The 12931-nt window shown below is 46.1% G+C and overlaps 1 protein-coding gene across 2 annotated transcripts in view; it reads right to left on the bottom strand.

Moving 5' to 3' along the window:
• Window positions 1-12931, bottom strand: part of LOC121706936 (rootletin-like) — a 32735-nt gene that overhangs the window by 10471 nt on the left and 9333 nt on the right. For both annotated transcript variants that reach the window (XM_042089088.1, XM_042089087.1), the window contains 18 exons: window positions 12562-12656; window positions 12287-12452; window positions 12066-12172; window positions 11491-11718; window positions 11168-11258; window positions 10310-10396; window positions 8971-9186; window positions 7669-7868; window positions 6981-7163; window positions 5391-5535; window positions 4644-4790; window positions 3356-3586; window positions 2949-3142; window positions 2694-2821; window positions 2208-2377; window positions 1311-1490; window positions 790-924; window positions 257-400 (listed from right to left, as the gene is read on the bottom strand). In XM_042089088.1, the coding sequence (XP_041945022.1) occupies window positions 257-400; window positions 790-924; window positions 1311-1490; window positions 2208-2377; window positions 2694-2821; window positions 2949-3142; window positions 3356-3586; window positions 4644-4790; window positions 5391-5535; window positions 6981-7163; window positions 7669-7868; window positions 8971-9186; window positions 10310-10396; window positions 11168-11258; window positions 11491-11718; window positions 12066-12172; window positions 12287-12452; window positions 12562-12656 (2847 nt within the window). The remainder of the gene's footprint in view (window positions 1-256; window positions 401-789; window positions 925-1310; window positions 1491-2207; window positions 2378-2693; window positions 2822-2948; window positions 3143-3355; window positions 3587-4643; window positions 4791-5390; window positions 5536-6980; window positions 7164-7668; window positions 7869-8970; window positions 9187-10309; window positions 10397-11167; window positions 11259-11490; window positions 11719-12065; window positions 12173-12286; window positions 12453-12561; window positions 12657-12931) is intronic.

Consider the following 12931-nt stretch of genomic DNA (forward strand, 5'->3'; position numbering starts at 1 on the left):
AATAATCTATCATGAACCTTTAGTTAGAGGTTTTAGTCAAGAAGTCCATTTTTCATTCTGTTCCTACAAAGACAAAATTTGAACCAAAACACATCGTAATAAAGCTCAAAGGGTTCAAACGTTAATAACTGCCACTTGTTATTCAACATGCCTTACAGCTCTGTAATATCATACACTAAAAACACTTGAGATGTTGGAGCAGAGGGCATCTTGGTTGTGTGTGGCTCTAGCGGAGCGTTGCGGTGTGCTGACGCACCTCCTTGAGGGCCGTGTCTGTGCAGGTCTGCTGGTCAGCGCTGCTGTCCTGGAGTCTTCGGAGCTCTCGCCCATACGAGCTCGCTGTCTCCTCCAGCTGGGCACGCACCTCTTCAAGCTCAGCGTTGAGAGCAGCTACGGTGGCCTGTGGGGACCAAAACAACACAATAATCCACTCAGAGAATGCATTAGAAAGCCTGGGACAGTAACTCATCAGAAACAATGAGTCTAGCAGGGGGTACTGTCAAGTTGAGATAATATTTCACATTAATTTGTTCATTTCAGTTGGTTCTGAAGTTACGGCTCCACCCTTTCAACAATAAAAACAAAAACAATGCTTGAACGTTCTATTTGGTTCCCAATCAACTTCCTCTGCATTAAGATAACGGAATGTTAAAACGGAAGCCTTGTGGGGCCATCTATGATGCTGATAATGGAACTCTCTTGAAAGGGTCTATAAACTGAGCTAGATCAGTCAGTGGCAGTAACTTCTTGAGGGTTTGGATCTGTCTTTCAACCTCTGTCAGAATTTACCCTCTCCATCTCTTTAGCGTGCCCAGCCTCCCGGCTCAGACGCTCCACTTCCAGGGTGGCTACGGCCAGCTCAGCCTGCAGCGTGGACACACGCTCAGACAGGCCTGCTTTCTCCGTCTCCTTCAGAGACAGTGCCTAATTGGAGTAAACACACACACACACACACACACACTGTTAGGAGAGGAAATGGCATTGACTTACTGCAAAATTGTGTAATTTAACTCATACATAATGACGACGAGGATGGGATTCGAACCCACGCGTGCAGAGCACAATGGATTAGCAGTCCATCGCCTTAACCACTCGGCCACCTCGTCTCCTTTCCTATGCATTAGGTTTCGTGTGTAAGTGCAGCCAAACTAACATACTGATATAACCAGCGCAACCAGTTTTCACGTTATGAAACATTACACTATACATTTAACAGAGTCCAGCCAAACGCAGCAGAGTAGCCGTGATGTGAGTGTGAACTGCTATCAAATCACGGTCCCTCCAGCGAGCTGCGGTCCACCTGCTCCCACCTGCTGTTTCTCGGTCTCAGCCTGCAGGAGGCTCTGGTCCCGGTCGCGCTGCAGCGCCCGCACCTCCTCCTGCAGCTCCTCCCTCTCCTTCTCCGCCCGCTGTAGCCGCTCCTCACACTCCTGCCGCGTCTGCCGCAGTGCCGCCTCGCGCTCCGCCTCCAGTGACCGCTGCAGCGCCTCCTACAGGACACACACAGCAACAGACCGCCAGCGTCAGCAGAGCTCATCTTTCACTTATAGTGATTATATTCAATGTAAACAGTGTGATGTACATTAGGAATAAAAGATTACTAAAATACAAAGACTGGCTACAAAGATTCTTCATTGAAATTATATCATTTTAATTCATTATATCCAGATATCATATTGTATTGTATTGTATTATTGCTGTTACTGCATTATGCTCAACTGAACTTTGAATTCTAATTCAATTTCAATGGCATCCAAAGGGTTAGATGTTGTAGGGAAATATTTTCTCATTTGCCAGAGAGACTCCATTGTAGTTCCCTAGAATCAAGATGGAGGCTGAGCAAGATTCATGTATATTACAGCCATTCATTTCATCTGATGTGACAGGGACATTTATGTGCTGTTTATCTAGGCTACGTTCTAGCAAATTGAACTTGTACATAATATCACGACGAGGATGGGATTCGAACCCACGCGTGCAGAGCACAATGGATTAGCAGTCCATCGCCTTAACCACTCGGCCACCTCGTCTCGTGCTCAGCACTCATATCTCATGTGTAACCATACTGTAACTTCATGCTTTATCTAATGTAAATACTGATTTTTTTTAAATTATTATTTTTAAGTCAAACACAATTTTTCTACAGCTTTTTAACAAAAGGAAAATGCTTTCCCCGATCAGATACCGGAGAGACGCGATCCTCTCACCTTTTCAGCAGTGAGTCTCTCTGACTCCTCCTGGTGGTTGGCCATGGCATTGCGCAGGGCTTGCTGGTGCTCGTGCTGTGCAGAGGCCAGGTTCTGCATGAAGGCCTCTCTCTCGCGCTCACACTGCACCAGCGCGTTGTCTTTATCCGCTCGCATGCGCTTCAGCTCCGCTGCACCGACCCAAACAACAATCACAAATGTCAAAAGTAAACAAACACACCGTAAGGCAAATGTCACAACAAAGAACCTTCCAATTGTCACTGATCTATAGAGCTTTTAATACTGGTCATCTGAAATCAAGGGTACAGATGAGACTAGTGCTTGATGGCAAAACGTGTTTATAAAACAGACAGAAATATGACGAGACAATAAACCTTACGATTTGTGAATCTCATGGATCTTCATTCTCATAACTATGACCTATACGCTCTCTATCCCCCTGTGGGCTCAGGTACACTGTGGTCAACTGGGAACCGGGCAGCTTACCCGTGGTGGTCTCATGGCGCAGCCGCAGGTTGTGGGTGTCGGCCTCCAGCTGCTCTTTCTGAGACTCCAGTTGCAGGAACTGCTGTTGCACATCAAACAGGCTGGTCTCCAGAGCCTCTTTATCAGTCCTGTACACACAACACACACACACGCATGCACACACATACGCACACACACATAAATATGTATATACTATTGTGGAATATTGCAACAGGGTCAAATTATCATGATAAGTGTGTTTCATCTGTGCTGGACCTGAAAGCAGCCAGCTCCTCGGTCAGTGCGGCATTCTCTCTCTCAGACGCTGTCAGTTGGACCACCAGCCCTGCCCTCTCCTTGGCCAGCTCCGCCCGACCCCGCCCGACCTCCTCCAGGGCCGCGCCCTGCCTCTCGCCCTCTCCCTGGGCCGTGCCCAGCGCCGCCTCCAAGGCACTGACCTCCGCACACAGCTGCACTCCACACACAACACATCCATGTCAACGTCCACATGCACGGCAGAGCAATCAGGGGACATTTGTTTCATTCCAAGTTTATATATCCTATTTCATTAATCTTAACTTTATAGGCCGTGTTAAAATGCACCCGTTCTTTTACTGAATTGGTACCATTCACCACTGTGATCCCCCAAAGAGAGGTGACTTTAGATGGCTGTAGCTTCTCACCTGTATGACTTTGTCCTGCAGTCTGGCTCTTTCCGTTTTGACAGTCTGAAGCTCCGCCTCCATTCCCACCCTGGCCAGCTCAGCCTCCTGCAGTGATTGGTGGAGAGCCAGACGGGCAGTGTCGAGCTCCAATCGGTCCTGCTCCAGCCGGACGAGCTCATCGCGGATGGTCAGCTTCTCCTGCTCGGCCTCCCTCTTCTGGGTCAGCAGGTGGCTCTTCTCCTCCTCCAGCTGAGGCCAAATGAAGCACCATCACAGGTTTGGACATGAGATCCGTCAGCCAATATTGGGCTACGTGCACTGGCTTTAAATCTTGGCTGTAGAAATGGCCACTACCATGCTGGATATTTTTACTGGAGAGGGAAAGCAGCAGGTCATACTGGACAATGGGATGGGTCACCTTTCATTCTATTTTTATAAACACATGGGGCAGCCGTGGCCTACTGGTTAGCGCTTTGGACTTGTGACCGGAGGGTTGCCGGTTCGAACCCCGACCAGTAGAAAGCGGCTGAAGTGCCCTTGAGCAAGGCACCTAACCCCTCACTTCTCCCCGAGCGCCGCTGTTGTTGCAGGCAGCTCACTGTGCCGGGATTAGTGTGTGCTTCACCTCACTGTGTGTACACTATGTGCTGTGTGTGTTTCACTAATTCACGGATTGGGACAAATGCAGAGACCAAATTTCCCTCAAGGGATCAAAAGAGTATGTGTATATATATATATATATATATACATACATGACATTTACTGCCTGAAATCTGAATACTTCCTTTCAAACCAAGTATCCATGTTTTGATTTTGCGATGCTTTGTAAGACACATACTGCCATCTAAGCCAATGACCGTATATGTGTATCAACTTCATGGAGGTCATCCCTGTCTTCAGCCTCAGCTATGTGGAGTATGAGAACCTCAAGATTACGCTCGGGGTTGAGATGTGATAAGCGCAAGGCAGAGTGGACAGGGATGAGGTGACCACCCTTAAAGATTTACTTTTTAGGGTTTTTTGTTTGAATTTCATTAACTGCATGTTACATACTCTTCCAACTTAGTGCTCCACACAGCCAACTGTTATTTATTAATGTGGAACTGATGCCAGCCATATATCTGCTCGATGTGACTTGAAATAATAAAACTTCCAACAATCCAACTAACATGTTAATAGGAAGTTCACTCATCTAGTATGTAGCAAGCTGTCTGTCTTCATGTCTGAAAGTGCACTAGACCTTGAAAGAGAGACAGAGCATAGTATTCATGTACACTGTGCTATAGTCTGGTAAGCCCCCACCCACCTGATTGATGATGTTATTGAGGTCAGTTTTGTCCTGGGCCAGGCCCTCGTTCAGGCTACCCATCTTGGCCAGGGAGTCGCGGAGGCCAGCCTCCTCGGAGCGAAGCTTATTCACCAGCAGGGTCAGCTCAGCGTTGGAGGACTCAGCCTGCAGGAGACACGTGGTCACACACTACCCTGCATAATGCCGTCCCGCATACTGTACATCATAAACACAACTCACAGGAGGCCCATTTTACCTCAGAGGAAATAAAAGATTATTCACAGTCTTGACAATACTCAAGAGATAGGTGATTTCTATATATTCTATTGTAAGTCAAGGTGCAACATCTTCGGCATTTAGAAGATGGGTTTGTAGTTGTGGGTTCATGATTCATGATTCATGGAGGGTAAGACAGAGAAAATGTTGAGAATTGAATGAAAACTATAACTGAAAACAGACAGGAAAAACAGACCGGGGGCGGGACAGACACCTGTATTGCAAAGATGACAAAGATGGGTTTATATATTGCTTTCAGACTACTTGCATTGGGGAATAGCTGATTTGCTCTCAGAGGGGAAATGTTACACACTATGATTAAAAGTGAAGTGTTGACCACGTTTACATCTAGATTTCTGATGCTCATCCTGGGTTCTGAAACCAGGATATGTTTACATGCGCGAACACTGAACACTTATAAACGCAATCATAACTGGGATCTTAAAGTTCATATAAATGCCATCATTGTGGCCCGGTCTGTCCTCCCACCTTGGCGAGGGCCTCGGTCAGCTGGCTCCTCTCTCCCTCCAGCATCTGCTTCTCCACCAGACCCTGCTGGTGCGTCTCCCGCACAGCGGTCAGCTCCATACGGTGGCCAGAGGCCCGGCCCTCACTCTGCTCCCACTGCTTCTGGCTGAGGAGGACAACACCAGCACAGCATCAGCACAGCATCAGCACAACACCAGCACAGCATCAGCACAGCATCAGCACAGCATCAGCACAACACCAGCACAGCATCAGCACAGCACCAGCACAGCATCAGCACAACACCAGCACAGCATCAGCACAGCATCAGCACAACATCAGCACAACACCAGCACAGCATCAGGACAGCATCAGCACAGCATCAGCACACCATCAGCACAGCATCAGCACAGCATCAGCACATCCACGCTTATCTGGCTGTGGAGGACAACACCAGCACAGCATCAGCACAACACCAGCACAGCATTAGCACATCCATGCTTATCTGGGTGATATCCATGGTGATATCCACGCTTATCTGGGTGATATCCATGGTGATATCCATGCTTATCTGGGTGATATCCATGCTTATCTGGGTGATATTCATGCTTATCTGGGTGATACCCATGGTGATATTCATGCTTATGTGGGTGATATCCATGCTTATCTGGGTGATATTCATGCTTATCTGGGTGATATCCATGGTGATATCCATGCTTATCTGGGTGATATTCATGCTTATCTGGGTGATATCCATGCTTATCTGGGTGGTATTCATGCTTATCTGGGTGATATCCATGGTGATATGCATGCTTATCTGGGTGATACCCATGTTGATATTCATCTTTATCTGGGTGATACCCATGGTGATATTCATGCTTATGTGGGTGATATCCATGCTTATCTGGGTGATATTCATGCTTATCTGGGTGATATTTATGGTGATATCCATGCTTATCTGGGTGATATTCATGCTTATCTGGGTGATATTCATGCTTATCTGAGTGATATCCATGCTTATCTGGGTGATATTCATGCTTATCTGGGTGATATCCATGCTTATCTGGGTGATATCCATGCTTATCTGGGGTGCGTTTCCCAAAACCATAGTTGCTAACCTGTTAGCAACTTAATTGGTTGGCAATGGGAAATTGCATTGCAACCAACAAAGTTGCTAACTTAGTTAGCAACTATGGTTTTGGGAAACGCGCCCCTGGGTGATAGGAAGGAGCTGTAAGCAATGTTAGCAGCTCTGGCTACCTTTCACCAAATTGAACTTGGCATTATAACATTTCTACCTTTTCTTTTATATACGGCATTGGTTGGTGAACATAGTAAGAATTCCACAGTCCAAATAAATTCTTAAAGTTTATGGTAATGTAGATGTGCCTGTTTAAAAATGACCAACATGACACTTCTACACAACAGGTCTTTCCATTTCAGGCAAATCAGATTGTCTTTTCACTAGATGAAGATGATGTATACTTGATGCAGATCTGATTCTTACACTGACTTAACTTTAGTTATCCACACACACAACTAAGAGTTAACAAAAAACCGTATGTGTTTCGTCTCTTCAGGAAACCGAGTAGGAGATTCTCTTTCCCCACTCACATTCTATCCATCTCGGTCTTGGTCCGCTCACGCTCCTGGACGGCGGCCTCCTTCTCCTCCCTCTCGTGGTCTCTCTCGCGTTGGCTGGAGCTCAGGGCCATCTGCAGCTTCTCACTCTCCAGCTGCAACAGCTGGACTCTGGTCTGCGCTGCCTGCAAGGCTTTTTCCGTACCATCTTTCTCTCTGGAACGAAGCAAAATGGTCAGTGTCAGTTGGACATGAAACAGCCATGCAGATCCAACACTGACCTCAGTAACAAATTCACCCAACTAAGCTGTCACATGAGAGGTGTGGTTTCAGAACATCTATATTTTGCTATAAGCCACAGCTAAATATATATTCACTGGCATATTTATTTTCCTCCAGAAGAACAGATTACTTCCATGAGAGGGTTCACTTCACAAGTTATTGAACCTTACTGTAAATATGCTTCTCACTAGTGAAGTGAATAGACTAACTATTAGCACTGTAGGTCTCAGAGATGGAGCCAGTACAGACTGACAGTACAACCTGGTTGTGGTTTATAGGCTGCTACTCAGTGTATGACAGCCCTTAGTGACTTTAACCACTTGTGGCAATTCATTTGAAAGGCATTTTTAGACTGGCACCTTCCAATGTTTGGGAAACTATTGCCAAAGCAAAAAAAAACATGACATGATAGCACATAAACAAAGACCAAGGTGCTCACCTGATGAGAGCGGTCCTCTCCTGCCTGATGCGGTCCCTCTCCCTCTGTGCCGTCTCTCTCTCTCGGAGAGCATCGTCCCGCTCGCCCTGCAGGGCCTGCACACGCAGCTCCGCGTCCCGCCGGCCTGTCTCGACCTCAGCCAGCTGCCTGCGCAGCTGCTGCACAGACGACTGCGCTGAGAGCAGACGCCCGCGGATTTCCTGTCCAGACACAGCGCAGCGCAGAGTGAGGCAGGGCACACACTAGGGATGTAACGGTATGAACATTTAACCTCACGGTTATAGTGACCAAAATTATCACGGTTTTCGGTATTATCACGGTATTTCTAAAATTCAAAAAGTGTCCCGTTCACTTTTTTCTTCATGTTTAATTGGCTATGTGCTTATAGCTTAACTTACACTACCATAACTTGGAGTTTGCTATTTCTGTTATTTGGATGCAATGAGTGAGACCAAAGTAAGCGTTCAAAATAAAACTTTAGGCTACTGTATTCTCCTCATAACGTGAGTGGAATGGATTTAATGTGGACGCGAACATAAAAAGACCCAGAGTGGCTACATGATACAGTGCACGTTTTGCGGTGAAAAAATTCCGCCTTTAAAATCAGGTGTAGCCTAATCCGAATTGTAGTTCAATTAGACAACAGAATGAGTAGGGTACCAGTTTTGTTCCATTGTACCAGGCCTACTGTATGTCAAAAGCAGGCTCAGATGAAGCTGGGAAGGATTAAACACACGGTTTCCACACCGCGGTAATCAAGAGTGATAATCATGATATTTGAAATGAAAACGGTAATTATTATAGTCAACATTTTTATCGCGGTTTACCATTATACCGGTAATTGTTACATCCCTAGCACACACATGGAATCATGTGCTTACATGCTCTTCAGCTCCTCACAGAATGGTCCCATTTAGGCCCAAGACAGCAGGACTGAGGAGGGTGTTATCATTTCATCTACGTGGGTCTTATTTTAACTGTACTGTACATTTAGAGGGAAATATATATATGTATATATACATTTACAGTTCTATACATCCTCTGTAGAATCACCTGTCGGTATGCTACAGAGGTCTCTTACAGGGAGACTTTGTGCACATCCCAGGTGCTGAAGAAAAAAAGTCAAGTTTTTTAAGAAAAAAGTTTGCACACTCCTTGGTCAAGGAGTGTGCAAACTTTTTTCTTAAATGCTACAGAGGTCTACCTGGGTGAACGTGGAGGTCATGTGTGATTCATAAAGTCTTTCTAGATCAACTGTGGCAGAACCTATTTGTGGTCAGCCTTCCAGTGTCTGGGTACTACCTGCAGCTGGAGCTGTTTGCTGGACACAGCGGAGCGTAGAGCAGACAGGCTGGCCTCAGGAAGGGCCATGGTGGAAGGCCGTCGTGGGGAGGAGGGTCGTCTAGGTGACGCTGACCGCTGTGAGGTCACCCTTAGCAGGGGCATGAGAGAGGCTCCGATGGCTTCTCCATCCTGCGAGTCAGAGAATATTCCAGACTCTCCATCTGACAGCATCGTCTGGAGGAGACATTCAGCAGTGGAAAGTTGCAAATTAAAATGTATTAAATGTAAAATGTATTAAGTGTAAAATTACTGACTATTATTACTGTATTATGTCCTCTCTGGTTCCCAACACTGAGGATTTACAGTAGAGTTTGTACTACACCATTCAATGGGCTACTTCCCATACCTAGACTAAGCCCTTTCATTGAGGAAAAACTAAACTGGGCTGCGTCAATTCACATTCGGTGTCATGGATTTAAATAGAGGTGCTCTAAGCCAGTGGTTCTCAACCTTTTTTCAGTGATGTACCCCCTGTGAAATATTTTTTCAGCCAAGTACCCCCTAACCAGCGCAAAGCATTTTTAGTTGAGAAAAAAAGACTTAAAACAGAGCACTGTGCCATCAGTGTCTAATTTATTAAACTTTGGAACTGATAAATATCAATATATGTATGTATATTTTTAAATCTCACGTGCCCCCTGAAGTGCCTTCCCGTACCCCCAGGGGTACGCGTACCCCCATTTGAGAACCACTGCTCTAAGCGATCTAAACATCTCCTCACCATCCGCTAGCTGCCCGTCCCATGAATATACTGTAAAAAAAACACGTTCTCTGTAGACAGCCCAGGCTCCAAAAACAGCCTGGTGCATGGCCTGGACCATGAAACATAACAGACTTTTCCAGCCATTCATTGACGAGATGCACGTTCAGGAGAGTTTCAATTGCACGGGAGGGAGGGGCAAGCTAGCTCTCTGTTTTGTTTGAACGTCAACAGAAGTGACGTCACCCAACATCGCTTAGAGCACCTTTAATCTAGTTTTAACTAATCTGATTCCCAAGTCAAAGATAGTGTTAATCCAGGAATAAATCAGGGCTTAATTTAAACCTACACAAACACACACACACACAGAAAGAGATACACATATCTAATAGACTTGTAGTTACAAGGACAAGTGAAAGAAAAAGCACATATCGCAAAGCCAGCTATTTAAAATGAATTCAATAAAATGTCTGACAACACTGCATGACTATAATATACATTAGTAGTTTAACACAAAATCCTCATGCATCACACTCACATTTAATTCAACTCAACCTTTAAATAACACACATACATTTCCTTGAGCTGGACCATTACCTGAGCTATGTCCCTGAGGGTGTCCAGTAAGGTCTCCGTCTGAGATCGGAGAGCCTGCAGCTCGGTGCCCTCCACCCCACTCTGGTCCTGTTAATAGGGATCAGCACAGGAAAAACTAGAACACGACATTCACAAGACAACTGCTTCTGTAGTAACACATCACAGAGGGCCATGCCTTTAATTTGCAGGCCTGGATTGGTCAATACAGTGTCTTCCACTGCAGATACTCAGCATAGTATACAGTATATAATGATAGCTGAGTTACTGGCTGATGTGTTGGGCTCATGTATCAAATTGGATCAAATTCTTCCCTTGTCAGCATGCTGAATGAGCTCTAATCACTTTGTTGGATCTTTAATCTCATCAGACACGCTCAACTAACACTCCCCTGTGCTACCAATGCTATGGTGTTTAAATAAATATACAAAGTATAAATGACTTATATTGCAGACTGTGTTAGATAAATGACTTGCTAAATGTAGGATGTTCACATAAAATTAATTCCACATAGATATAGAGTTGCTATTATTAGTAGTAGCAGTCAGAGAACTAGTGATGTTAGAAGTAGTAACAATAACAGTAATACTATTGGAGAAGATCACACTGAAGTGAATCACTAAAAACAGTGATTTGCTTGTTTTGTTGCTTGTTTTCTTGCTGATAAAAAAGATTTCTTGGTCACCAGTAGTCAGCAGTAACTAGGTTTCCACCATCCATTCTTTATTTAGACTAGAATAGATTAGCCACATTTGATAAGAAAACATGAATGCTTGCCGTAATGGCACATAAGTGTGCCTGATTTCAGACAGCATGTAAATGTGTGTGTGGCAGGTGGATGAGACGATGCTGCGTGGGTACCTCTAGTCTCCTGGTGAGGGAGGAGACCTCCTGCTCTTTGTCTTCATTCTGGGCCTTCAGTCTCTCCATCTCCCTGACCGCCTCCACCAGCCTGAGGAACCAGCACACGCAATCAGCAACTTACATAACTGACTCAGGGGTACCGGCATCAACACTGGATCTGCGGTCACTGAGGAAACATGCTATTGCCTTCGCACCAAATATACACAAAGACTCATAAACACCAACACACAGAAGGCCTTTAATCCTGTCCACTGTCCCGCTACAAGTGCAATCATCATCCCCCCACCGATACCCCCCCCCCCCCCTCCATGAGCCCTGACCTGGCGTTGAGTTCGGCTCGCTCAGCGTCGCCGCGGGCTTGCAGGGTCATTGTGTCGCTGACGTGCTCCCGCAGCTGCAGCTCCAGCTGGGCCCGCTGGGCAGACTCACGCTCCAGCGCCACGGCAAGCCCCTCCTCGCGGTTGTGCATGGACGAGGTCAGACCCGCACACGAGGACTGAGCGGTGTGGGAGGCCCAGGCCAGCTCGTTACGCATGTCCGACAGGTCCCTGAGCGGAGACGGAAAAGAGGTTCACAAGACAGCGGTCAATCTCACTGGGCAATAGATACAGAGGGGAAAGAAGGGGGGGAAAGGAAAGAGAGAAGAGACAGAGGTCCATGTCAGGAAAGTCCTGTCGTGGGGTGCGCTGTGGCATGTACGGGTCTGAGTGCCCATGGGGACCCAGGTTCGAATCCGACCTGCGGTCATTTCCCGATTCCCACCCCATCTCTCTCTCCGACTTACTTTTACTTTTCTCTCACTGTCACTCTTCACTGTTCTGTCCAAATAAAGGCAAAAAAGCCCAAAAAATATACTTAAAAAAAGTCCTGTCGTTGCAGTACATGTCAGTAATACCTTTCTGTAGCACTCTTCAGCTCATACACATGTCTCCGGAACCCAACCACCTGTCTCCATAGCTGCAGAAGCCGACTATGCTCACTGCTGTAATAACTGTGGAAGGACTGTGGAGAGGAGACAAAACAAGGTAGAAATCACAAAGATGCTAAACGCAGGCTGGGCCTAAATACAACAGCATGTAAAGCATGGTCAGCTTGGTCACCATGGTCACCACCTACCTCTTCCTCTTTTCTCCAATCAGATTCTCTTTGTTCAAGCTCCTCTCGAGCTTTAGTCCAATCAATGGTGAGCCTTCGGATGTCCTGGCTAAGAGCCTCATTGGCCAGGCTCGCCTGTTCCAGCTGTTCTCGCAACATGGAATTCACAGCAGACAGGCTACTGCTTCTGCAAAACAGAGAGGGAGAGCATGTTTGACAGGCAAAGCACTGGCATCAGATTGTGTTTCTACAGTGAGCTCTAGGATGCTTAGGGCCGAGCAGAGCATTTGACCCACCTCTGTTGTTCCTCCTCCAGCCTGATGAGGGCGCTCTCCAGATCACTGCACGGCTCCTCATCCTCTCGCCGATCGCTTGACAAGTCACATCGACCCTATGGGACAAGTTTTTCATTTTATTTTCAAAACCCATAAACAGAGAAAGCACAGTAAGTGTCTCCATGTGAAGTATATAGCTTCCTCAAAATTAGACAGTAGGAAGTGAAGGATGGTTTCTGTTTTGTTTGGTGTTTGACTTTATAATGAGACACAGCACTCAAAGAATCTTTCATAGAAATGTATGGGGTTAGTTCGTTACGGCAATATGTCAGTTGTCTACACATATTCTGTCCCTTCCTGTAATATAAGTAACCAACCACATTGTTGGAAA

This window comes from Alosa sapidissima, chromosome 4, assembly GCF_018492685.1.
Source record: "Alosa sapidissima isolate fAloSap1 chromosome 4, fAloSap1.pri, whole genome shotgun sequence".
Lineage (NCBI taxonomy): Eukaryota > Metazoa > Chordata > Actinopteri > Clupeiformes > Clupeidae > Alosa > Alosa sapidissima.